At 48.1% G+C, this 26676-nt stretch overlaps 2 protein-coding genes and 1 long non-coding RNA gene across 10 annotated transcripts in view; 1 reads left to right on the plus strand and 2 right to left on the minus strand.

The window, feature by feature from the left end:
- STRBP (spermatid perinuclear RNA binding protein) overlaps positions 1 to 21267 on the plus strand; it is a 130783-nt gene extending 109516 nt beyond the window's left edge. For 3 of the 5 annotated variants that reach the window (XM_019658791.1, XM_019658790.1, XM_019658794.1), the window contains 2 exons: positions 3716 to 3760; positions 8771 to 9024. In XM_019658791.1, coding sequence (XP_019514336.1) covers positions 3716 to 3760; positions 8771 to 8865 — 140 coding nt within the window. In that variant the 3' untranslated portion in view covers positions 8866 to 9024. Of the gene's footprint in view, positions 1 to 3715; positions 3761 to 6313 lie in introns of all 5 variants that reach the window. The other 2 variants (XM_019658793.1, XM_019658792.1) reach the window with 2 other exon arrangements.
- Positions 6523 to 22922, minus strand: LOC109391334 (uncharacterized). 3 transcript variants are annotated; one of them, XR_002125787.1, is made up of 5 exons: positions 22192 to 22922; positions 9594 to 21924; positions 9394 to 9472; positions 8034 to 8124; positions 6523 to 7859 (listed from the first exon to the last, which is right to left on the minus strand). It is a non-coding gene; the product is annotated as an uncharacterized LOC109391334 (long non-coding RNA). The 3 variants fall into 3 exon arrangements; XR_002125786.1 differs by having other exon boundaries at positions 6523 to 8124; positions 9594 to 21741; XR_002125785.1 differs by having other exon boundaries at positions 6523 to 8124.
- Positions 22923 to 26148: 3226 nt separating this feature from the next.
- The window catches only part of RABGAP1 (RAB GTPase activating protein 1), a 139996-nt gene continuing 139468 nt past the window's right edge, over positions 26149 to 26676 (minus strand). For both annotated transcript variants that reach the window (XM_019658789.1, XM_019658788.1), the window contains one exon: positions 26149 to 26674. In XM_019658789.1, the coding sequence (XP_019514334.1) occupies positions 26552 to 26674 (123 nt within the window). In that variant the 3' untranslated portion in view covers positions 26149 to 26551. The remainder of the gene's footprint in view (positions 26675 to 26676) is intronic.

Here is a 26676-nt window from a genome sequence, read left to right on the forward strand (position 1 = left end):
TACCAAAAGAGAAAAAGGGGAACTTATTTACCCAGAGCTTACTATACACCAGGTACTTTCATATAAATGATTTCACTTAATTGTTGTTTCTAATCTTCACAGTGTTTCCTCAAGTAGAAATTATTTCTATTTTCCAGATGAGGAAACTAAGGTTTAGGGAGATAAGGCTGAGTGTGAGACATCTAGTAAACGGCAGAGCAAAGAGATGAATGTAGGTGTTTGCAATTCCCAAGTTTATGTTCTTTCCATCTCACCACATGGCTTGAGGGAGTGGGGGAGGATGCCTTCTCTCTGCCTTCTGTTCTGATCCTTAGGCCCAATCCTTATGTGACTTGAGTAGTAGGTGTACAGCTGTCTCATTAAAATCAAGTTCTCTGCAGTATTGAATGTATGGAATCTTTAACTTGACAAGTAAACCTTTTGTAGTTGGTGATCATGATGAAATTGTCATAAAGATTGGGTTAATCCAGTCTTTTTTTTATGTAATGCTCCTAAGAAGTTCACTTAGACCTTCCCGCCCCAAGAAAGAATTAGAATAGGCTATTTGGGAACTTCCATGGATGATGTGACTGGAATTATATTTCTAGAAGTTGATTCCAGTAAGGGCAGAGCTCAAAGATGTGTCATATTAAGAATATACTTGCTCATTCCAATGTTGCATGCCTGCTTTGGCACACACCAGACATGAATTTTGCTCCCATGCAGCCTATGGTCCAAAGGTGAGACATACTAATCAAATAATCACAATTGTAACCTGGGGTGATGACGACAGAGGAGGACATGATGCTATGAGAGGATGTAACAGAGAAACCTGATCTGGTCTGTTGGGTTCTGAAGGCCTTCCTGAAGAAGTACCACTTGAATTGAGCTCTGAATAATGAGTAGGTGTTAACTCAGAGCAGAGCGGGGTGGAAGAGTGTTGCTCACAGAGGGAAGGACATGTGCGCAGACCTTGTGCTGGTGGTAGGGAACGTGGCTCATTCGAAGAATTGAAAGAAGGCCAAAATGTAATGTGGAGAGCATGGGGGAGGGGGGGGGCTCAGTCCCCATCCTGGAGGCCGTGGCTTGGATTTTGGTCTTAGAATCCTAAGTGAAGTGGGAAGTTGTGAAGGATTCTAAGGAGAGAAGTGACAAGATAATACTCTTGCCAAGATCACTCTAGAGGGTGAAGAATAGATTGTAGGGACAGAAGTGGGCATGACAAGACATTGAAGGCTTTTGTAAACTGGCAGCCCGAGCAAGAGACATGGTGGCGTGTCCAGTGGGTGTAGGGAAGTGGACGGGTGGCAGGAAGTGACTAGATTAAAGGAGTCCTTTGGCAGCAAAATGGATGGATTTAGTATTGAGGATGAAAGAGTGTGGCTTCAAGGATATCTCCCAGGATTTTGAGCTAGAGGAACTAGATTGGATGATCGTGCCATTTAAGGAGACAGAGGACGCCAAAAGAGGAATGTTGGGGGGAAAGGTTGGTTATAGTTTGATACAGTTTATGTGTTCAAAATTAAGACATCCTTCTGTGCATCTCACTATTCTACTGATATTTAGTACATTTTTTTGCCTTACATAATGCATTATTTAAAGGAAGCAGCTTTCATTGAACAATAATAGGCAAGTTATTGATGAGTTTTCTTGCCTTTGAGTATGTGTTCTGTTGGGGCTTCATCCACTTTTGTCTGTGGTTGCATAGTCTTAGGACGTTTATCTCCTGCTCGAGGGGTAAGCAGCCATCGCCTAGTGGCAGTTATTGTGAAAGGAACCATTTATGTCTGCTTGTTGCCAGGCTCGTCTGCTCTGTAGTAGTTTCTCTCTGAAGCTATTGCATTGACCTCTGAAAGGCCTGTCTCCTGAAGCTTTTAAAAATGAAGCCCTTTTATAACCTAGAGAAGATTCAGATGGGTCAGTTTACATTATGAATAGGTTATATGCCATTTGTGGGGTGCGTTCAGTGCAGCAGGCACTATAGTTAAGTATTTTTACATGTATTATTTAATTATATTCCCCGCCAACTCAATTACTGCAGAAGACTGTGAGGTTCAGAGAAGTTAAATAACAGGTGCAATTCAGAATCACCTCGCTACTGAGAGGTGAGGTCAGGATGATAGCCCCAGCGGCTCGCCTCTCAGTGTCCAGCTGAATGGTTTCATCTCTCTAAGGAGGTTTCGGTAAAGCCTTGAAACTGTAGCCTTAGCCAATCAGCTCCCTTTTCCTGGATTTGATGTACAACTTGCTTTTTTAAGCATTAATTTCTCTTTTGGCCTCTGACACTGCCCCTACTGCTTATTTCAGCTGTGTTGTGTCCTCTTGAAGTATACCACTGAGCATCAAAGACTAAGAGTAAAACTAAGTTGTACTACCCCCAGCTGTGTATGACTTAAGTATAGACTAAAAAGCGAAAAATTTCCATCTTTCAGGAAATGTTTAAATTAGTCCTTAAAAGCAGTTTACTTGTTCAGCATGCATTGGAGTGTTTTGTCTCAAACAAGAACTGGGCATTCAAAGAAGACCTGGCATCTGCCCTAGTGAGAGCTCAGGCCCAGATGGAGTAGGAACAGGCACTTGAGTCAACATCCCGCAGTGTGATGTGAGCTGTAGCACCGGTGGACCGGGGAGCCACTAGCGAGCGTGGGAGATGTGGTGTTTGGGTCTGATCTAAAGGATGCGTTGCAGTTGGTTGGTTAGAAAAGCAGGAAAACAACTTCTGAGCAGGAGAAATGATTATAGACAAAGGGGTTGTAATGTAAACAAAACTTGCTTTGTTTTGGGTAGAGTGTGGGGGGCCATGGAGATTTTGTGCCCTTGTTCTATTTTAGAAACCAGTTTTTTCCTAGAGATTTACCCAAGTGATTTGGTATTTATATTTTTTAAAGTTGTTTTACTGAAAGATTAAAGATTGTAGCTTCTGTTAACATAGTATTTCTAATCCCTACAACACTATAAAGTAGTTTGGAAGGTGTCCCGTTTTACAGATGAGAAAATGGCAACTCAGGAGTTATACGTCTCAGAACATGTGAGAAACTTGTGCCAGAACTAACTGGTTCAAAATCTTCTGTTCTTTGTATTTATTTTTATTGACAATATGAGCCATTTTTATTGACATTGATGGATGCTAATGTCGATTTCCCAGTATTTACTGAGAGACGCTATGCTGGGGCTAGGGATTCACATACCAACAAGACATGGACCTGGCCTCAGGTCCACAGCCTGATCCATGCGCCCTCGTGAGTGGCAGTTAAGGCTTCAGCCTGCTTTGTCACTGCTTTCTGAAGAGAGACTTAAAAACTTCTATTTTCCAGTTTTGAGAAATTGGTAATTTGAGTAGTTTCTAAGTATTCTTTTGTCCAACAAATTATATCTAGCAAGTGGTTACTATATGCCAGACATTCTGCTGGGGTCAGGTGATGCGAAGATGTGCAAGACTTGGTCTCTGCCACTCTAGTGGGGAACACAGACGGGAGTTGGTAATTACAATACAGTGTGACCAGTGTCATGAGACACAGACCCAGGCTGTTCTGGTAGGTCAGGGCAGAAGGCTTCCACTCCGCTCTACAGGCCCAGGGGATCAGTAGGCCGAGCCTTTCTGGGAACGTTCCCGTTCATCCGCGTCTGGAAGAAATCCTCAGGGCCCAAGGTCCCGGGGCTGGTGGTACTTGTGAACTGGGCCAGTGCCAGCTGCCCTGTGTCCTGGACTGACCTGCTGTCTTCTTCTTTGCACTAGGTTATGGAACACCATATGGTTACAGCACAGCTGCCCCTGCTTATGGTATGTACAGCCTCTTACTGGTTTCTCCTGTTAGTGACTCTGTCACAGCAATCCCAAGCACAGTGTGTATCTAGGGTGTCTTTAAATGAATTGGAGGATCTCAGACCTAGTCATTCTAGTGACCCAACTTCAATTTCCTTTGAAAATGCCACAACCTTGTGGTTCTTGGTTTGGTTGGAGTTGCTCTTCTCCCCGCTTTGCCTGATTGAAGGACTGCTTGTTCTAACTGCCTGTTTCTGACCATACTGGACTTAAGTATTTTCAGTAGTTCTTACAGCCAACTTACACTCCATTCAAAGGCTACTGAAGGGCCATGCGCAGTTTCTAGCTTGGCTGCCCGCCAGTTACACAGTTCCATAGAAGTTTCTGGTTTGAAACTGTGTGAACTGTGGATGATTTCAGTTAGGGATAGGAAATGCTCACTTCAAATTTGTAGCCATCACCCTCTTCCATAAATTTTGCTTTAGAGGTGGAGTGAATGGGCCCTAGAGAAGTGCTAGGGGCTATCGCCAGCAGTGTGACTTAACCTTTACTGCAGAAAGTCTGTAGTACGTGTTAGAAAATCACAGGAGTGGCTCCTCTCCCTCCAAAAATAAAAAATAAAAGCAAATGCAGAGATGAACCTCAGTGGCCCTTTGGATAACTTTTGAATGAGGTTTATGTGGCAATGGAGGCAATAGGTTTGGAGTCAGTGATATGCTCTCTCAGACATTTTCCTAACTCAGGTGCTACACGCTATAGAATCAGCCACGTGCAGGATGTTTGTCGCTGAGGGAGGCGAGCACGTGTGTGCGCCTGTGAGAGAGCGTGCGCGAGTGTGTGTGCGCCAGTGCGCCCGGCCGGCATGCACGTGCACAGAAGGGAGCCCCTGCCTCGGCTGCCGGGGGCGTTGGTCCTCTGCGGAAGCCGCAAGCCCTTTCATTCTGCTTTTCCTCTCCATGCATCAGCTTTTCCATTTTTGTTTGGATGAAAATTATGTGTCCTTCAGACACTGCTAAATTAAAGCTTCATCTGATTTCATAACTGTAGAAATAAGTAGAAAGTGAACAGTTAGACCACTTTACCCGTTAAGATAGGCAGTTTATATCCTGGAAGGATGTGAGAAGCTGCTAGCGTCAGTATTTGGGGTGAGTTTTCTCTGAGGCCCAGTGCAGGGGCTGGAGCTGCGTCCTCCGCCTGCATGTCTCCTCAGGCACTCTGGGTGGGCAGGGCTCTCCACATTCCACATGTTCTCAGATACGGGGTGACTGAGAGTTGGGCACTCATTCCAGAGAATGCTCTCACCCAGGATTTCTTCTAAATTCACATGGTCGAGCTCCTTTTGATTTGGCCATGTGCCTTTAACCACGCAGCCTGCTCCTGGGCACCCTGCTCACCCTTCCTGTGAATAGGTCTGGTCAGTGTATCCAGGTGCCCTTGACTCACTGACTGACTCACTGTAAGATGTCCCTGGGAGTGCCAAGCACCTTTCCCTTGGGCAGGGCCTGCAGTCTGTGTGATTCTTTGAGGTACAGTAAGTCGCACGTTCTTTGTGCAGGTTTGCTAGAACTTTGTTTTTCCCTTTAACACACTTTTATATCCAGGCTGTAAGCTCCATTCACGTTTTCCCTCAGTCCTTTTTAGTTTTTCTCTCTCGCTCCTCCCTTTCCTCTAACATTACACTTTCACCCTGCGGCCTCTGAGCCCCACTTCAGAAGGTTCCTCTCTTCCATGTGCCATATAACTGACTTCCAAAGCTGGTGAAATTGGATGCCCCCATTTTTCACATAAAAGATTTGGTTTTTAAATGTTACTGTGATGCCAACCTACTAAAAACGATGCTTTATTTTGGCTGTAAGGTAAATATGTCTTTTGGCCTCTGTAAAGCTGTTGCATGTGGGGTAGTTCCCTCCGGTCATCTGGTGCTCTGAGTACCTGCTGTTGCTGCTTTATGATTTCTCCATAGGTTAGAGATTAGAGCAGAACTAGGAGCAGATTTCAAATCATGCTCGAGTATGCAGAAGTCGGTGAGGCCACAAGAACTCATTAATTACAAAATTAAGGCAGGAATTAATCTTTCCAGATTTGCCATGCCAATGTTGGCAGCAGCCATTCCCACGTGCGCACCTGGTCCGGCTACTCGTAGAGCCGTCCTGCTGGGGAGCTCAGGCCTGAATACAAAGCTGTGCTTTGGACCCCGTTTTTCCTGTAATAGCCATGGGCCAAACTGAAAACCGATATGGATTTCTAGAGTCACTTTGGAAAATTAATCAATAGCATTGCTTTTGATCTTTAGAATTCATGGCAGCTCACTCATATGAAATTGCTTTCTGAACAGCATTCTTCCTGTGATGTAGCCATCTTAATTTTGAGTGGAAAATATTATCAAAATATTAAGAGCAATTTCACAATTGGAGGCCCGTGAGAGATTTGTGGGCCTCTTCCAGAACGGTACATGTTGACTGACTAATCTGGAAAAGGTTAATGATAATTATTGTAAGATATTTTTTTACCTGAAATTTTTATTGGAATATCAAACTTATTTGGAGTCCTCTCCGTTTCTTTTCTCTGTAGGTTTACCCAAGAGAATGGTTCTGTTACCCGTTATGAAATTCCCAACATATCCTGTTCCCCACTACTCATTCTTTTAGCAAATGACAGAAGCTAATTCCTATTGAACAACAATACAGTACAATACAGAATGTTAGAGAAAAAGCCTTTTTATCCTGCTTTCTTTGAACACATACTTGATCAAAATTATTTGTAAAGAACATCTTTCCTACTTTTTGATTTTAACAAATGCAAATTTAGTTCTCTAAAACTTGAAAACAAAACAAAAAAAAGAAACTAGTTCTGTGAAACGGTACCTCATTTCCGGAAAATAACTTATACCAGCCCTTCTGCTGTAGGGAAATAAGTCTAGCAGTTCAAAGTTTAAGAGTATCAGATTATGTAAAATTAAATTTGTGAAGGATGTATAGAGTCTCAAACACTGATCACAAATAAACTGCTTTGTTGTAACACAGAGTACTGCCTGGTTCCTGACGCAGTCACTGATTCTTAGCTGATTGACATGTATTTGCCCCAGGGCACTTTAATTCGGGCTGTAGTTATTTTTTTTAATACAATAGACACTTTTCATTTAAACTTTAACTTTGTAAATATTGCAGTGTGTAATTAAAGCCAATAAAATATGGGTTTGAATATTGTTTTAGCTTATTATTTTTGATATGTTTTGGTATCAAATTACAAGGAATTGAAAACTAATAATAACTTAGCCCTAGAAACCCCATTCATTTGTAAGCAAACTGCTAAAACAAAGGTGGTCGTTAGGCGGAGCAGTCTGCTTATTCTGTAAGCCCTTTGTGCTCCTGCTGTGCAAGGGCCGCCCCATGACCAAGGTCTAGTCTGTCACCAGAGCATTGCTTATTCAAATGATGGCACTACCCCAGATGGGAAAGGAGGAATGTGATTATTCTAGTTTCCGAATTTCCAAGTTTTACAAAATAATAAATTAATCGATCAATCACCCTCTCCTGTTCTTGTGGCCTTCTTCACTCTGTAAGGTACTGTGTTCACTCCCTGGCTTTTTCACAAGATAGAAGGTTAGCAGTGTTTCCGGGATTCACTGAAGGGTCCTCTTTTCCTCTTCAATCACATCAGAATCGAAAGCAGCAACAGGGTCCCCATGAAACTTGCTCTTCGATTGTCCCAGTTCTTGTGGAGTGCTGCTGTGAAAAGCGACAGGTTTCAGCCATGGGTCAGCAGTTATCCCTAAGACACCGGTTAAGCTGGTGAAAACAACCGGTCGGTAACATGGTGCTGTTCTGGAAAGGGTGCAGACCTGAGTCCTCCACGTGCATTCTCACCTTGTTTGGAAAGCCTATGATGTTACTAGAAGGTAATGGTTTCATTAAGGTACTCACCCCCATGAAGGCAACAGTGTGTGGTCCCATGTCGGTATTTACAAGTTGCCGTGTCTTAAAAATGCCCCTTTTTAGTATGAATTAGGTTTCCTCTTCCCTTTTGAATTCTGTTTTTCGGAGCTGAACACTGCCCATCAGTGAGAATGGGCTACACACAGTACGGCAAATTTATGTATCAGATTTCTTTGGGACCACTAAACAAAAGTGAAATGGGCAATTTAAAACAAATGTTAGCGTCACTTCTCAAATGTATACTTATTACACAATGGTTTGTTGGTTACTTCTGCTCCTTGACTTTTTGTCTTTATTAGTGGTGGGTGATACTTTAATAAAACCTCATCACTTGCTAGAAATAGCTGTGAACTTACCATTCTCATCCTGTGCATTAGTGGCTAGACATAAACAAGAGGGCCCATTTCAGCTGGGAGTTTTCATGTTTCATTGATTCGTTTTGCTGACCTATGGATGAAACAGAGCCATCACTGAGAAGAAAAAGCATGGCTGGTAGTGTCCAGTTTTTATTAATTCAATATTTATAATAGTCCTCTTTGTTTTTGGAATACTATTAATTGGCAGCTGCAGCTGTATTGTTATTTGAAATTGATTGTCAAATTTGCATTCCAAGTTGGAATCTCTCTGGAGATTCTCTTCAGAAAAATCTTTTGAAGTAGCTGACTCAGCTTTGTAACTCAACCCCTCCACAATGGCGGAAAAGGAGCTGTGCTGTTTTCCAACATGATGGCAGTCCTTTCAAATGGTTTCTACCAAGTCCTTTTTTTTTTTTATTTTGTTGTTTGTTGGAAGTTACTAACCATGTTGTAAACCTGCCCAGTTGCTGCAAACTTTTACATTTCTCTGCTTTACTTAAAATAATTGAGCTGTCAATCCTTTGTTAGAAGTGGTAACCATGCAAGTTCAACTGTTTAAATTTTGTAATGAATTAAGTGTCCCCCCCACACCTTTTGCCCTTCCCACCCCTCCATTTTATAATGAAAATTCCACTTACAGCTGAAAGAGCAGAGAAATATAAATGAAGCTCTTGGCTTCACCAAATTCTGTGAAATTAACATAAAGTTTTGCTTCTCTGCTCTTTTCTCCACTGTAGGTGGTTTTTTCATTGACAGCCCCTATTGCCAGCCTCTGAGCGTCGCACCATTTATTATTCACTTGGGCCCTCAAGATTTCTTCTCTGACTTCTAGAACCATCAGGTTGTCTGGCTTGAAATGGCAATTTCTGTGTCTTGGTCTTAAGAGCAATGTGACCCCCTGAGGCTTTCCAGCTTTCAGATCCACCACTCTGACACCTTCTTTGGAAAGCAATGACTGAACATTTTAAAGAAGAGCAATACTTTCCTCAAAGCCACGGTGTCTGTTTTCAAACTTTTCCTTTGGAAACTTAGCAATATCTGTACTTAACCCCTCCCAGCGTTGTCTCTTGTCAGGGAGTTTACAGACCAATCAATGTAGAACTTAGAATTAGTGTGTGAGTTAAGCTATCTTCTGACAGTTTTTAAACTTTTTTAGCACATAAATTGAATAGTTGCATTCTTGACTGCGTCAGTTAGCGCTACTATAATTTCTCAGAGATAGGGGTCCTCCTTGAAGCCATATTCTTTGCACGGGAGCTGGCGCCTAGCCAGGGATGTGGCCTGCAGCCTGGGCTGTTCAGGCTTCAGGAGCTCCCCATCTCTTGTGCAAGATAATTGGTCCAATAGATTCCCAACATACCTCATGCTGACTAGATGCAGAGCGTGGTGCCGGGAGGTGAGGGGCCCTGGAGTCCTTTGGAGCCTCTCAAATTGTTAACCTGGGGAGCGAAACACATAGATTTTGCTGGTATTAGCCTTTTTTTTTTTTTTTAATTTGGGTGAATGTTTGAAAATCATGAATCAGTCAGTCACCATTATTAACTGAAGAGCTGGAAATACCTCGTTAATGTATTTTTAAAACTGGTGTTGGACCCTCTGTGTATTTCAGGTTAATACTTTTAAGCAGTTTTCAGCACGTTTATCTCACTTTATTCTCGTTCTCCTCGGACCTTCGTAGCCATATCACTTGTATAAAATAGGCTGAGATATAGTGGCTGTAAGCTGTGGTCTCAGTATTCAAAGGTAAGCTCTTTTATTTTCTGATTAAAGAGAAAAGTAATTAAAAATCAATGAACACAACATGCATATATGACAATCATATATGATGTATTTGATCTCTTAGGTCTTATGTCATCACTTTACCTTAAAAATTTTTGTGATCTAAATGTAAAATAATTATTTTCAGCATTTGTTTTAATATCCTTGTGATTACTTTCTATTTGAGAGAGACTTCACTTTTGCTGAGTTAAGTGTGTGTATGTGTGTAGAAACTTGTGATAGAACATATATGTGAACCCCACACACGTACCCGTTTAAATAAAAGAATCCAGTGGTGGAAAGAGTTCACCTAAGAAGGTTTAATGTCAAGGCACTCTTTTGGCCAAAGTGCTGGAATTTCATGAGCAGTAAGATTGGCAGCAGTGCTGGTGGGACGGGACCCATTTACATGTAGCTGTTATACAAGCTGGGGATCGAAGTGCCAATTTCTCAAGGAGAGAAGCTTCTCTGAGAAATGAAAATCTCTGATCTGTGTTGTATGCCCTAATACAACAGCAGCAAGAAGCCATAAAAAAAAAAAAGCAATAGAAAACAAAAAAAACCAAAATATTAAGGTAACTATGGAAAAATATATAATTGACTGAGTTAAGCTAACTATTTGCAGAACCAACTTTGGCCACACTCAGAATGGTAGAGACCCAGTCTGCAGAGACCAAATAGACTTAAGGCAATTCACCTGTCTTTTCTAGGTTAGGTAGCTAGATGACTTTATTTCCCACCTTACTTAACCATCATGGAGTTCATTTAAAAGATGTGAGGGTTAGGCCAAATATTTTAATAAGGATTTCCTTCGTTTAGTGTGTCCCATAAATGCATTTCATATGTGTTAGATGTTCTGTGCTAAGGCTGTGTTTTATATATAGAGATTAAAATGAATTTTATGTTTTATATTTGTCTCTAAGTAGCAGTTTTCTTTTTATTACTAACTTTGAAGGTTGCTGGAACAACTTTCTTTCCCATACAGAATCTGTATGTATGTCGAATGTGGCTTTGGCATCCACAAAAGGTTGTATGAGGTCTAGCTGACTAGTCCCAAGCACATTCCAGCCCTGATGAAACAGCCGAGTGCCCGTTACGTTGCAGGTCCTCCTCTGGGCATTAGCAAAACAGGCTGTGCCCAGTGGAAGCACTTTAAGTCAGACTCTCCTCGTTGGTGGAATCAGGCCTATCATAAATATCCTGGTTTGGGAGGCAAATAATGCATTAGCAGTGTCAAAAGAGAATTATTTAAGTTTATTTATAAATTATTTAATAATATGGCCCTCTGACATCAACTGAAATGGGCATCATTTGGAAATTCACTCATTTTAAATATGTCCCTGGCAGTTTCGACAGCCCGAAACCAACTCTGGTTTATGTTCATGGACAGCTCTCCAAGTAAGTGAACTGAATGAAATGAATAACACATACCCGAGTCCTTTTACATCAGTTTTTATAGTATAGCAAAGAACAAACCGGATCATTTAAATATTGACCACAGTTTTTTTTTATGACAAATAAGAGGAATTTTTCCTTATAATCAGTCATCCATTGTAACTTCCCTGTTTCTTAGCTCTCGTTAATAACTGCAGTGGAGGTAAATTTTCCACAGTGAGTTAGGGGAATGAACTAAGGAGGTTCCCTAGCAATCTAGAGCCAGAAAGACTGGGGACATTAGGAACAGTTAAAGCTGAAACAACCTGCTCTGTGAACGGTCTTCCTATTGAGCTGAAGCCCTTGCCTCCTTGGTGGGGGTGGGGGTGGGGGTGGGGGTCTGTCTGAAGTCATCAGAACAAGAAGGGCGGTGTTTTTTCCAAACTCGTATTATATAAATGATCTGATGCCATGTTACCAAGTGACCATAGATTTCTCAGTGTTACCAGGAGGCCTGCAAGTGTCTGCCAAGAAACTATCCTGCTGAGGTGAGTTTCAATATTGATGTGTTTCTTGCTAGCAGTTATTTACAGAGCATAGAGCTAGTGCTTCTTATATGAGTCCCTTCCTTTCCTAATAGCATCTTCCAGAAAGACAGTTTTAAGTCAAGAATTCAAGTTGAGTTAGTTGTAAGAATAGATATCCTTTCCCACATTATCATTTTAGGTAGGAGCTAACAGCTTCCATTGATGCTCGAAGCAGTGATCTTTGGAGATTTTTAAAAATAGCACCATAATGCAAATTAGGTTATGTAAGCTTTCCAGCACAGCTAGAAATAGGGAATAGAAACCATGTGGGAATCTGGGCCAAAGAATTTCTCTCCCTCCAGCAAATTCCCGTGGGGCTTGGGAATTAGATGAGCTAATACACTGAAGTGCTTTGTGCTTAGGACCTGTTCACTGTTCTTACCATAGCCACTGAGGTGACCAAGAGCGAGCACGTGAGGGCGGCAGGGCTGTGCTGGCAGGTAGCTGAGAAGCAGGTGTGTGGCTTGCTCGTTGGGCAGCTGCAGTGGTCCCTTAGTGCTGACAGGTTTGGGGTGCTCCCAGGCTTTGGGAGAGGCCTGACCTAGCATCTGGGGGTTAGACAGGAAACACAAACACTTGGTATGGAGTCACTGCAGGGCCATGCTGAGAGAAAATGCCTGCCTTTCTGCTGTGGTGGTGACGCCATTGGCCAGTCTGCTGCCAGGGGTTCATAACATACACTTGCTTTGGGATTTGAGTGTGCTTCAAACTTTGAAACGGCTGAGCTTAGAGTATGCTGATTCCAAGTTTCCTACCAGGGCACTAAGAAAAAAGTGTGTGTTTGACTACAGCTAGCCCTGGAATCTAACACTCAGAGCTCACCTGTGTCTGGCAGGTAGAAAGCAAGTTATTAGAAACCACAGAAAAGAAAGAGGAGACTGGGTGGCATGCTTAGAGGTCTGCAAACTCAGACGCTTCTCTGAGGAGCATTCTAGCAGCTTCTCTCTTCCAAGGTTGCTTCAACACTTAAATTTGCATTCATCACCACATGAGGCCTCCTTTCTATCAGTCTGTCTCTCTGTCCATCTATCCATTTATCTGTCTGTCTAGACACAGTTGGTAAGTTGCTCTTCAGCAAAAGGAAAAGTGGGTAGATGGTGAAATCTACGCTATTGGATTGAATAAAGGATATACATCTTCCTGTCCATCTCTGCTAGCATGTGTCAGACATCAGGAGCCTCTGAAGAAAGGTGAGAGGTACCGTCCCTGTCTGTCGGTAGATGAGCTAAGTGGAGAAGACAGATGGAGTTCTGTGTTGCTCTAAGGTTATAAAAAGTGCGTGGACAAGGACTGAGTGTTAACCTTGAAAGGCAAGTAAGATAGATTTGCGTCATAGTCAAGAGGCTTTTCTTAAACCTACGAGTTATTTGTATAACTGGTGACCTGGCAGAAGTTACTCCATCCCTCAGCTGTGGCTGTTGGGTGAAATCATTGCCTCATTGAGCCAAGGTTGAGGGCGGGCCTTTTTTCCTTGACCAATCAGCTGTCAGTATCTTAATTACTTGGTCTTTCTAAGGAGGCTCTTGGTCTTTCTTGGCAGAACTTCTCCGTTTCTGCAAACTGTGCCGCCTGCTGGTGGGTAGTGGGGAGATTGCCACCACCTGCCCAGGCAGCCTAAGCAAGTCTGATCAGCATATCCTCGCTCAGCTGTGTGGGCTGAATCTTCTCTTGTGCTGCTGACGGGCTGAGGAGGTAACAGGATTAGCCTGGCTGCTGTGAGGAAGTTCTCCTAGCACTGCCCAGTCTCTCTGCTTTCAGCTTCTCCTCCCCTGATCCTTTTGTATGGTTTGGATGAACGGTCTCTCCATTAAAATGTCAGCTAAACGTCCCAGGTAATTAACAGTAGCCTTCAGTTTAGGTCACTCTGGGCTGTGTGCAGCAGATTGAAGAAGCAGGAGTGGAAGAAAGGAAAGAGGGAAGATGCCAAAACTGGTATCTTGTGTGTCCCAAGCACTTGGACATTCTTCTTAATTTTCACCCAACCTCTGGAGGTGGTATCACTTATTTTACAGATGAAAAGTGAGGCTTAGAGTTAAATGCTAGAGTCAAGAACGAAGCCCAGCTCTGTTCGGTGCCAAAGCCCCTTTCTACTACCCCATGCTGTGGACAAGTCTGGGGATGAAGGTTAGGGGCACCCGGGCCGCATGCAGGAAGGAGGTATGCCGGCAGGGGCAGGGGCGAGGCCGAGTGACAGCCTGAGCGCCCCCAGCCAGGGGCCTTACATGGTCTTCTGAGGTCACAGGCTTAGACACCCGTCCTAAATGCCTGAGCTGCCGTCTGGGCTCTGTCTTGAGGTCGTTTTAGAGCAGATATCCGGGCCTAAAATAGGGCTGTTTTCTTTCAGACCAATTGAAAAAGATTGTTTAACAAACTAACAAGATAGACTGGAGGACTAAGGTGTGGCTGTATGAACAGAGGAAGCTTTTGTATTTGGAGCTTGTTTTTCTGTTTGAGTATCAGTGGGAAATGGAGGTGTTTTCATTTAGCTAATGCTTTCTGAGTACACGCTCTGGCCTGAGGTTGGTGATGGGGGTGTCGTAGATTTGAGCCAGACCCAAGGAAGGCTGCTGAGGCTTTGTCTGTCTGGGTAAAAGGAAGAGGGGCATGGAAGGGCAGCAGCCCAGGTTTGGGGTGGTGCTAAGCAGAGATGCGGGGGAGGGGGCAGCTGCCTGCTCTGATTGCCAGGACTTTCCCCAGATGGGCCTTCCGGGAAGGTGGCCAGCCCAGGGTTAGGAGGCCTGCCCTGAGGCTGGCTGTGCTTGAGGAGTCCGCTTGGATGGCTGCAGGTCTCTGAATTACTGGTGTGAGTCGCTCTGCTGAATGGTTTTGACCCCTGCTGCTGCAAACCACTTCACCTGCCCCTTTGCCAATGAATGGCAGCTGGGTGTCTGCTGAGGGGCAGGTGCCTGTGGGAACCGCCTTGGAATCCCTCACCGCAGGTCGTCGTTATCCTTGGCAACTGGCTTTTCCCCCTGAGCCACCAGCCATCATCCTGGAGGGAAACCGAGGAAAGGACCTTCTTTTGAACCCAGGTCGTGCGAGGTCTAGAGCAGTGATCTGTGTGTGAGGGAGACCGAGTACCTGGCCTTGTAGAAGACAGCGCTTAGCAAAGCCCGCTCCTGGGCACCGTGTCAGCTCCTGTCTGCCGGCCAGGCATGAGAAGGAGCATCAGTGGTTCTTCGCACTGCACAGACAAGGAATTGAAGCCGAGCATCCCAACCACCCGGCTTGTTTGTGGCAAACATTGTGGCTCCTAATTAGTGAGTTTGTAACCACATAGAAAAAATAACATTTCATCTACTGTTTTTAGTTAATAGAAGCCCTTTCTTAGGGATGGGATTTGAGCTCCACCGCAAATGTGGGAATCTAGAAATTTTCTCCTTTTACAGATGAGGAAATGGAGGCTTAGACAAAAATAACTTGTCCAAAATTATACAGCCAGTAAGTGGCCGAGCCCACCCATTCTGCTAGTGCTGTGCTCAGTACTGGTGCTTTGTCTTCTGAGTCTAGACCACTGCCTCTCTGCATATTTCCTCCTCTCTCTGATGGATTCTACTTACCTTTCTTGGTTTGAAACAAAACAAGCAAAACCCAACCCACCTCTCGCCTCCCTCTCCCCCCATGGGGGAGAAAAGAATCTAGACACCAGGCTCCTTTTCTCTGGTGTCTTTGGAAGAATCGTTTGTTCTCTTGCTCCCAGACAAGGCGATTGACTGGTCAGCCTTGGGCCAAGCAGCCTGTTTTTTTGTGTCAGCTGCACAGTTGGGTCTCTTTCCACAGACTGTCCTTTTGTACCGTCACTGAACCCTGTAATCAAGTGCAAACCAGTAATTGGCCCTGGGGAGACCCCAGGGCCAAGTGCAAACCAGTAATTGGCCCTGGGGAGACCCCAGGGGCTGGACGGAGAGGGAGGCATATGCTTTCTGTGTTCAGCTTCACCCACGTTGTGGTGGTTGGCTGTCACCCCTACCTGGCTAGGCTTTCATTATGTGCTCTAACCAAACGGGTCAGCTCACAGTGACGTTTCCCCTGGTGCTCTGATGCTGAGATCTCATTGGACCCTTCCATGATGTAGATAAGTCTCAAGCTGCTCACCTTCCCCACAGCCCTCATGCCTGTGGAGGCTACATTAAGGAAAGCATGGTGGACATCATCTGAGAGGTGAAAACCCGCTGCCAGGTGGCACCTGAAGAACTCAGGAAAGCCGAAAGCACTGCAAAATGAGATGGACTGAGGCTGGTGAAGCCGAGACCTGGGGAGAACACGGACCTTTAGGGGTTACATATACCTGTTTCATGGAGCTCCAGAAGAGTAAAAACAGTGACAGCAAGCCACTCAGGCAATTTGAGCTAACATGTGCCTCCCATGATGGCAAACTGGGCTGCCTGGGGCAGGTGTGGGGAGACGGGTACCCCATGTTAGCAGTGTTTGGCTAGTGCAGAGCCAGTTCCATGGGATGTCAGTTTGGACAGAATGCTGATGTGACTGGCGACATTGCCAAGGCCACTTCTCCTTTCTTGGGCACATGGATTTCTTGGGAAACATTCCCTGTCACCTACTACTGCCTACCAGGCCATGTGTTGGGGGAGAAGGAACAATTAGAGAAAAGGTCACGATTTTCGGCTTAGACAACTGAGTAGCAGGTGAAACCACTGACCAAGGTGGAGAGCAGGGGGTGGGGGGACAACACTCAGGGCTGGAAGCTGCTGAGGTTTCAAGAAGGGGCCCTGGTGGCCTTCTTGGGACAGCACGAGGGTCCTTGCTAATGGAAACTGGTCTGGTTTAGAGGGTGACATGGCAGATGGGATGTGTAGTTTGGGGCCACTTTGTGAAAGGCCCTGAGTGCTGTGCCGTTCGGTGACTGCCATCTCCCCAAATGGGGAGCATTCTGGATGGTTGATTTGGACGGGGAACGATTAGAGGCAGGAGGCAGATGAGGGATGAAGGAGGCTGACTGAAGGCGGCAGGAATGGGGCGTCTTTACAGGCCAGGCTTTTCTCCGGGACGGAGTGGAAAGGAACCACACCTGGGAAGTAGGGGCCTCCGCAAGCCCTTCCCCTGGGCCACGGTTCAGGGGACGCTGGTGCCTGGGACCAAGATGAGGAAGGCGGGGAAGGGAGGAGGTGCTGACCAGGCAGGAAGAGTTGCAGTGGAGCAAGGGCTATGTCCACTGGTCTAGGAGGTGGGGGTGTGGTGGGCCCAACTCTCTTGGGGGGCTCTGTGAGCCCCTTTTTTGTGCTCTTGGGAAGTGTGTCTTTTGGCCACGGGTAGATAGGTTTACAGGTTGGTAGGTCAGCATCTGACCCTGAGGTTCCGCTCTGCTGGGGTTGCCAAAGGCTGACAGGTACTGGGTGTTCGTTCATACAGATTCTGCTTCTTTAGACGGTAATGTTTTGGTTTTTCATCTGCAAAGGGCTGAGCTCATTTGATGCGAAGCCTGTAAAATCTTTAGCTAGTGGGAAGGTGCAGACTTGCTTTACAGAGTCCTTGAAGGAGGGAAAGACCTGTGAAATTGTATGATCACTAGAGGATTTGCTTTGGACCTCAGTTGTGTGTCTGTCCGTCCTGCTACTTCGGGCTCATCCTGGGAGGTGGCAGGGACACCCAAGGACGAGTCAGGTGACTTTCTATACTGTCTTGGGCTAACGAGGCAGCTGTGGTTTTGAGCTTCAGGCTGGAGCTATGAAAGGTCACAGGTGCAGAGACACTGATCCCGGCAGCCTTGGGGGGCAGCCAGAACCCCAGGGCCCGGTGTCTCTAAGTGTAAGTGGCCTTGTCCGTTTCCCTCAGGGCGCCAGACCATGTGACCTTTTGTGTGGAACTATGTGGGAACGCTGCCTTAGAGGTGGTATTGGCAAACTTTCTGTAAGGGGCCCGACAGTAAATCTTTCAGGCCTGTGGACCATTTGCTGTCACAGCCACACGGCTCTCCCATTAGAGTGGAGAGCAGCCAGACGGCACGTGAACGGAAGAGCCTGGCTGTGGTCCAACAGATTCTACTTCCAGAAGCAGGTCCTGGGCCACATTCTGCCAGCCCCTGCCTTAGACTGGCGATTACTCACCCGTTGGCTTAATTCTGACTGGAAACTTGCAGCTGGCGCCCACGCATCCATCTTCCCCAAACCTCTGATCTGTGTGAGCATTGAGCATCAGGTGAGTCTCACCCCTGAGGACCTTAGGTCTGGAGTGAGAGGTGGCACTGGGCGAGCAGGGCTCAGGGAAGTCCAAGGTGACAGCGGCCCCTGGGAGGGCTGAGGGTCAATCAGGAGAGCCCCGGAGGGAGGCGGCAGCTCGAGAAGGAATGGGCCCAGGTGGGGACAGTGCGCTGAATAGGCCTGTATACAGCCCAGCAGGCACGCTGGGCACAGTCTGTGTGAGGGGCCGAGTGCCGGGCCAAGGGGCATGGCCTCCACTCGGTGGGCAGAGCCAGTAAAGGGGTCACAGATACATTTTTAAACTGTCATTCTGGTCATGGGTGAGCAGGCCTGTGGCTACAAATGGCACCTTTCTGTTTAGTCTGGACTTCTTAGCCAAGGGTTTGGTTACTGTGGGTGTTAGCGTGGGAAGGAGGCCCAGAGTTGCGTGGTTTTTCTGGCCATTGGCTTTAGTGGGCTACTGAGTGCCACACCTTTCCAACATGCAGAGCTTGACAAAATCTTCCTGTCTTTTCTTTTGCTGTGCTAAAGGCCATTTAAAACGTCAAGACAGATGAAACATTCTGCCTCAAATCTAATTTTGGCCTGGGGCCTTGGTGTGTGAGGGTGAAAAGTGCCAGGGGAAGCCCACGCTGGCTCAGGATCGAGTCACGTGGCAGGGCAGGCCTTGGACAAGGAGCGGTGATGGTCTGTGCCCTTAGGCATCCCGCAGAGCATGTGGTAAGATGCAGTTAATGCACGTGCCCGCCGTTGGGCAGAGTACTTCCACTGAGAGGTTGTGTATAGGTGATGGGAGCTACTGCTGACCGAGCAGCAGTGAGCTGCCAACACTGTCCTTGACTGAACGGAAGTCGCGAGGGGTGTGTGCTTCGTGTGCAGTGAAGGACCAGTGGGGCCTGGAGAAAGGCGGCCTAACACGAGTGCTGCGAGTGCCTGCACAGGTAGCTTTATTGAAGCCCCATCTGGCCATGGGAGCAGGTGAGACTCATATACAGCTCAGGGGGGAACGGCGCCTGCCCATGGCCCAGCTCCCTGCTGGGCTCTCCCATCGCAGCTTTGGTAGCAGGTACTGGGACCCAGGTCCACGTGGCCTACACGCACTGGTCCTCTGGGGACCAAGTCAGGAGGCTAGGTGCTGGGCGCTGCCCTGAGCCGTCGGGCCGGTGGACTTGGGAGGGTGCCTGGGTCAGAGACCACTGGGAACTTAGGGAACTGGACGCTGCCTGCTGAGTGAAGCTGGCTTGTCGTTGCTGAGAACTAGGTGAGGGTTAGGGAAGGACGTCACCTGAGCAGCTGTGCTTCCGAGGCACAGCACCTGTCTGGCTCCCACTCATGTGAGATGCGGCTTGTGGCTTTTGCCACCTGGTCTTGTCTCTTTTGGGGGGTGCTCTCAAGGTCTGACAGTAGGTGAGGAACGTCTGAGGTCTAAGGAGCACTCCTTGTGTTTTTCTCGAGGCGTTTCTGGGCTCGTGGGAAAGAAAAGACAAAGGCATGCCTGGCCCGGGTGGAGGGGCCTGGCCGGGACACCTCGTCCTGTGCCCCTGTTCTCACAGGGGCTCCCTGTCAGTCAGGTACCATCGTCACCTCTGAAGCCCAAGGCCTTTGCCCTTGGGGGTCATCAGCGCGATGCCATCTGTCTCATGTTCCTGCTGGGGGAAACAGATGGTGGTCAGGAAGCTCTTTTTTTTTTTTCACTCTAACCTAAATATTGCTGCTGTTCTGGGAAGTCAGCTGCTTTTTCTCGTCGTTCATGGAAGTGAATGAAGGATAGACCTAGGCGTTTCAGGTAAGGAGGAGACTGCCTTTAAGTAGTCCCTTCTCCACTTGTGATTCAGAAAGTTGACTCTTAAGTGTCCGCCTCTTCCCCGTCTTCCGGGCGGGCTCTGCTCCTCCCAAACACCCCGAGGGCTTGGGGAGTTCGGTCTGGCGGGTCAGTGGCAAGACCCCGTGGTCCAGGAACGCTTGTTTCCCTGGCGCGTTCGCGCCCCTCTCCGGGTTCCCTTGAGCAGATCTCACCGACTCCCCGTGCTGTGGCCCCAACCCGAGGTGGAGATGACAGCCCACACAGTGGTGTGACCTGGTTCCCTGATGTGCCACCATCACAAACATCCCTTCTCCTGACCGCCTCTCATGCACTAGCCCTGTGTGGTCCCGCTCAGTTACCTGCCGTGGTTTCGTGGGAGGTGGCTTAGCTCTAGAAACTCCACTGGGAGCCACACTGCAGGCGTCCTCAGGCCCTAGGCAGGGCCTTCCCTCTGCACTTCCCAGGAGCCATGGCCCCCTGGCTGCCTTGTGCGCTGTCTCCACCCTCCCTCCAGACAGACCACCTTTGCAGGGCCTTGAGGGGGAAGTGAATGCTTGGCCCTCTCGTCTTCTAATGAGCCCTGAGCCACCTTCCTTGGGCAGACGTCAGCTTCTAGGCTTCTAGCAGTGCTCGTCTTGTTTCCCCCCAAAGGATCTTTGAACTCAGGCCTTTCCCCAGGGACCTACCTGCGGGCCTATACCTTTGGTCTCTTAAGTGGCTGGTTGGGGGCCCAGCTACATCTTCAGAAGACAGGTCTCTTGAGGTGAGGGCACTGGTCCCAAGGGTGCTCTTGGCAGGATGGGCCAGGTCAGGGGCTGGGTCCAGCCTGTGAGCCTCACAGCCCCCACATGCATCATCTCCCCACTGCCTAAGATTCCCAGAGAGGGGTCTGTGAGACTTGCTTCTCACCCACTGCAAGCAGAGCTCTGCCTGGGAGGGAGGGCGGGAGGCCGCCCGTCTAGCACCAAAGCCTTGGGCTGTTGGAGACGGTGGCCTGGAGCAGACTGAGTCTAGTTCCCTACTGCACGGTTTTGCATTCGGCATTGGACTCCTGGCTGTAGCTTACTCACTCTGGTTTGGTGATGGCCAAGGTAGTTTTTAGAAATCTATTTAAAATATCTATCTGTATCTATTTACTGTGTTTTTCTGAATACGCAAGTGTAAATAGTATAATTTGCAGTGCAAAGTCCTTGGCAATAACTGTTGTGTATTATGTTAAAAAACTTTGGAAACTGCGACCACCATGTATTGTCCTTCCTCTCGGGCAATTTCATGGAGACTGAACTTGAAACCTTCGGCGTGGCTGAAGCAGCAGCCTGCACGTGTGGACTGTCACCAGTGCCTCGCCCAGAGATGATGCCTGGCCTTCATCCACAGGGACTCTGTGCCACCCCGACCCCCACAGGCAGCGCCCGCACCGGGCGCCTTCGCACTGACTGTTGGACTCTGCCATAGACTGAGCCTCTTGTCTGGCTGCTGCAGTTTGTCTGTAATGCCCTGACATGTTGCATTTTCCCCATTTGGATGAATAAAAATAAAAGCTTCTGTCTTAAGCAGCACTGGGCTGAACTGTTCTCTGCAGGACCTGCTCTAGTTACATGAAGGCTCTGACCGATGAAAGAGGTCAAATGCACGACCCCTTTCCTGGCACTTATGACTCTCTGGCTCGGTATACGTGGCAGGATCTTGCCTTTATGCAAAGGGATGAGGGGCCAAGTCCTAATTCCTGTTTATGGTCCTCTCTGCTAACGGTGCAAAAACTTGACACAAGCTGCAACTTGAACCCAGCACAGTGAGTGGTGAGCGATGGGTGCTGACCAGGTGCTGTTCACACACCTCACTCAATCCTCGCACCTGTTCCCTGCGTGGGCATCACAGACCGGGGTTCTAAGGCCATGCCCAGGGAACAGCGCTTCCAAATGGCAGCAGCAGCTGGAATCCAAAGCTCAGCTCTTCCCACTGCTCGTCTCTCGTCAGGCTGTGTCCTTGGAGCCCTGGACCAGAGTGCCACCCTCCAGATAAGCCGAGAGCTGTGGGCAAAGGCACGGGTGTTTCTGCCTCATTTCATAACCCAGGGCCCGCCCTCTCCCTGCACGCCATCAGTCTGGATTTACAAGCGGCGGCCCACTGCTACTCCTGTCCCCGTGGCCAGGCCGGCCTTCGGTGGGGAGCCAGGCTTTCTTGCTCTTGGGCCCTGGAAGAGCTGGTGGTACCTGGTAGAAAAGATCGAAATCCCAGCTGTTGTGATCACAGGATCACAAGCCTTTCATCTTTACTTTCAAATCTGAGAATAACAGCATTTAACTTAGAGGGTGTTCTGACAGCTGGAGGGAGAACAGCATGTGAGACGAGCCCAGCGCTTGACAGTAAGTAGCTGAGCAACCCTAGGCGGCAGGCACAGGGCCCGCTGCACAGGTAAGGGGACGTGCCCGCGTGAGGTGTGCTACCTGTAGTGAAGTGCTGGGAGAGCTTATACCCACCTGCTGCCCACACAGTATCTTAGCAGCGGCCCAGCTGCTCCCTGGGAGTTAGAGACGTGGGGTAGCATCCTAGCCGCGTTGCCTGGACCAGGAACCTCTCTATGGCCCAGTTTCTTCACCTATAAAATGGGGGAAGGGTAGAGAACTTAGACCGAAGTGTGCCGCTCTGGAGCGAGTGCCTCGGCTGTTGTGTGTGTCTCCCTGCTTCCCACCCCCAGTGAATCGGAAGAGCTGAATCCCAAAGTCAGAACCAGGCACAGCTCTGAGCGCCGAGGCACTAGGAGCCTTGAAACATCCAGCAGAGGACGATACAGACTCCTAGCACCTACTCACTCCCCTGGATCAACTCGGGTTTTCTCAGCCGTTGGGTCAGTTCAGAGCTGGGAGTGGTGGTCTGGGCTTATTTTCAGCTCCCGTGGATTTCTCTGTTCTCCACTCGTCTCACTGCACTTCGCCACTGGGACTTGATTAGCAGTCCTGGGGGGCTTTTAGGCAGATGCCTCGTTTCCACTCGGAGCTGTCTCCTTTCCCCCTGAGAGTTATTAACAAGGCCTAAGATCAGCTCAGTTTCAACAGGGCCCGCCAGACAGTCCCCTCAGCCTGCCATGTATTTCCACTTACCTTGGGAGCAGCCAGGATCTGAGTTTCCCAGTGTGAAGCCATAAGCTGCTCCTTCCAGGGGTCCCTCCAATCCCCGACCCCGCCACTTCCCTTCCCAGCCAGGCTTAAAATCCACACTTGCTTGTCTCTGCTTCCTCCCTCCCTCCTCAACCCACTGCGCCCCACCCTGAGCACCAGCAACTGCCCAGTCACCAGACCCAGGAGCCTTTGGGTCGGGTCCTGCCCTCACCCTGAGGTAACCTCGCTCCTCCTCCCGTCCGGGTGTCCTGAGCCTCCTTTCCTGCTCCATGCCGTCTCTTCCCCCGTGAATGGCAGTTGCTGGGCCTCCATCTAGCCCCTGCTTAACCTGTACATGCCCTGGGCAGTCTTACCCACTCTCCTAGCTTCAGCTTACATGCCAGGGCAGAGGTTCTCAACTAGGGTGTCCACCTCCGATCCAGGAACATTTGGCATTATCTGGAGACATTTTTGGTTGTTGACAATCGGTGGTGGGGTATGCTGCTGACATCTAGTACAGGCCAGGGATGCTGCTAAAAGCTATATTGCACAGGACAGTCCCCACGACAAAGAATTATTAATAGTGTCAAGGACCTGACACCCTCTGGTGGAGATGGCCGCACAATTGCTGAGTGTAGGTTGGACACCTCCAGCCTCTTATTTCCCCGATGATCTCAAATCCATACGTTCAAAGCTCGATTGTCCCTCCTGGTGTTTCCTCCCCTTTCTCTCACCAAGCTGCACTGACTCACCAGGGATTTTTCTCAAATCTGGCCCCCCTATGCTATATCGCCTCTCCTCAGACTCCAAATTTCTTCCAAATCTTTCCTAAAGGATTAACAAGGAAGCTCCCCAAATTGGCTTAGAACTCCAGTGGTTCCTCTCGCCCTTCAAGCTCCTTGGCCTGGATGGCCTCATCCTGCTCACCCAGTCTCATCCCCATCACTCGGCCTCAGTCAGACCACAGTGCTAACAGCGTTTTTTCCACAAAACGTTGTCTTGCTTCTGTATCCAGCAAATGCCTTAGTCATCAGTGTGAAAAACTGTCACTACCGCTTTGTCTCCCTCGCAGTTACACGGGCCCTCCCAGTCCCCACAGGACGTCACATGCCTGTCACAACCCTTAGTGTACAGTTGCAATTATGACTGTTAATCTGGGTCTCCGCATAACTAGGGGAGCGCCCCAGGCAGGACCCCGTCTGAGTCACGTTCGGCTCGTGTGCCAAGGCTGACTGTATGTGGACCCCTTTCCCTGGGCCGGAGCAGACAGCTGCCGGGTGAGCACTTCTGCCAAGTCCCCTTGGGACTGGAAAAGCCTAGAAAAGGTTGTCCTTCTGGACTCTTGCCCTGGCTCGCTAGGAATGGGGACCCCACTGTGCTCTTGAGCCCCTGCCTCGACCGAGACCCTTTGGGCCAGCTTCAGGGTGGGGCTCACTCACCACCTTCCTTCTTCGTGGCCCGTATCTCACCCCGCTTCCATCCACAGGCTGGGCGTAGCGGGGGTCCTGGAGGGCAGGTCGAGAAGAGGGGGGAACCGTAGGGGTAGGGAAGCACTGCTCTTCTTCCTGCTGCAGAGAAGGGGGCGAGGTGGTGAAGGGGGGCAGAGGGTCGAGGAGCCTCGCCCTGATGGAGCAGGGGTCTGGGAGGACCAGTGAACAGAAAGGAACTTTCCAAAGGACGGATCTGTGCATGCCACCACTTGGGAAAGTGTTAGCCGAGCATTCCTGGACCCCAGGCACTGGGATGGCCTTTCTGCTCCCCACCTGTTTCCCCCACACATTCAAATTTGGGGCTGATTTCCCTCTCCCTTCTCTGCCTGGTGAGATCCTTTTATCTTTTAAGGCTTAACTATATACCCTTACTTCTTCTATGAGATTTCCCTAAACCTCAAAACACACAGAGTGCCTCTCTGCTGCGGCTGCAGAACTTTATTTCTCAGAGGAATAAAGCTCACGAGGAAGGCAGGGGACAAGGCCCATGTTGTCTCACTGCATCGGGCCTTGCTGAGTGCCTGGATGGGTGGAGGTGCTCGCACGCTGATCAGAGCGCACCCTGGGAGGGGGCAGGAGCCCATCATGAGAAAACTGGCTTTTACAAGCAATGTTGTTTGTAACAAAATATTTAATGAATATGCTGTTAAAACAAAACCAACAGAAGAAATAGTAATACAATTTTTACTGGTTTATATTTCAGTTCATAAAGTTAACACACTGAAACGACCCTAGCACAATGCCCACACACCTCGTTTTAGATGGGCTTACAGCTGGTTTGGAAACTGAACAAGAAAGACACAAAGTGGTTGGGGGATGGTGTGGGTAGTAAGGGGTTGCCACTTGTTACCTCCCTTATCACAGACGACCTCAGCAAGTGTCAGTACAGCCAATGGAAAAAGATCTGAAACAACCCGAGTGTTTATATACAAGCCAGTGCCTCCATGACCAGCTGCCTCCACCCTGCACACGGAGAAGACGGCGACACCATCTGCCAGACAGCCTGTCAGCATATCCCCATATAAATTAAAAGGCGAAGTTATTTTTTTTTAAAAGGTGCTAAAACCCCCATTTCATGGTTTTGGAGTAAGAACGTGCAGCCAGCCACACTCCAGGGGGGCCCAGGCCAGCAGGAAGGGGCCCCGGCATGTGCGTCCTACACACACACACATGTACACACCCCACCCCGCTGTCTTCCTCATGCAGACAACCTGTTGTGCAAAACACCAGGCGTCCCGAAGTGAGGGGGCTCTTCACAGCTCGTAAGGGCAGGAGGAGAGCAGAGCCCAACAAGCCTTGAGTGAAATTAAGTGCCCAGATAAGCCCCAACCCTGGTGTGGGTTCAACACTATTATTTGGGGGCATTTGGGAAAGATATTTACACACACGCGTATGCACGCACGCACATGCACACACACACACACACGACACACACACACACATGCGCACACAACACATTGAGCAAAATAAGATTTGTCCATGTGATGATGGCTCCAGTCTCACCGTCAGTCGAGTCACCCACCCCAGCCCTGTGAAGTCATTTTGGCAGCTAACACTAAAAAACAACAGGAACTATGAGAGTTGCATAGAATTGATCAGAAACGTGAATAATGTCAAACCAAAAACCTGTGCATCATATAGTTTAACAAAACTAGGTGGCTTCAATGACAACCATGAAACCCTCCTACTTAAAACAAAGTGCTTCTCCATGTCTACCTGGAGGACCCCCTGCTGGCACTGAAACATAAGTATTTGAGTTAAGGATCCCCTGCCCACCCCGCCCCAATATATATATACATATATATGCGTGTATTATATATACACGCATATATATGTATATGTGTGTGTGTGTGTGTGTGTGTGTGTGTATATATATATATATATATAATATGTATATTTAAAAAAAGATTAAAGGTTTAGAAAAAAACCAACAGCCTGGAAGGATCCCGCCACTCTGGGTGAGGTGCTGACCCACATGGGAGAGGCCTGGAGGGCACCCCAGGAGTGATTTTGTCGAGTGTGTCCAGAGCAGCTGTTGGGCTAGCGAGCCTGTTAGTGTCAGTAGTTAGAGCCTTCCCCCAGAGGCCGCCTGCTTCATGGGCTCTGGTCCAATGACCTACCAATATGCTTCTATGAATCTGACTTAGGTACATTCTGGTCCTGGGACATGTCACAGAATCACACATCTGGCCAAAGAAGGCAACAAAAGGTGTTGTGTTTTCTGAAGGTGTCTGCAGGCAGCGGCTGCTCTCTCAGCAAGTCTCTTTCCCTTGCACCCCGGTTGCCGTCTTTATGGAGCTCAGCGTGCGGTTAAACCATGTCTTCTTGGCTGCCTGCACCTCGTTTAGGGCAAGGCCCAAATGGTGCTCCAAGTCCT

Source organism: Hipposideros armiger, unplaced genomic scaffold, assembly GCF_001890085.2.
Source record: "Hipposideros armiger isolate ML-2016 unplaced genomic scaffold, ASM189008v1 scaffold_290, whole genome shotgun sequence".
NCBI classification, from domain to species: domain Eukaryota; kingdom Metazoa; phylum Chordata; class Mammalia; order Chiroptera; family Hipposideridae; genus Hipposideros; species Hipposideros armiger.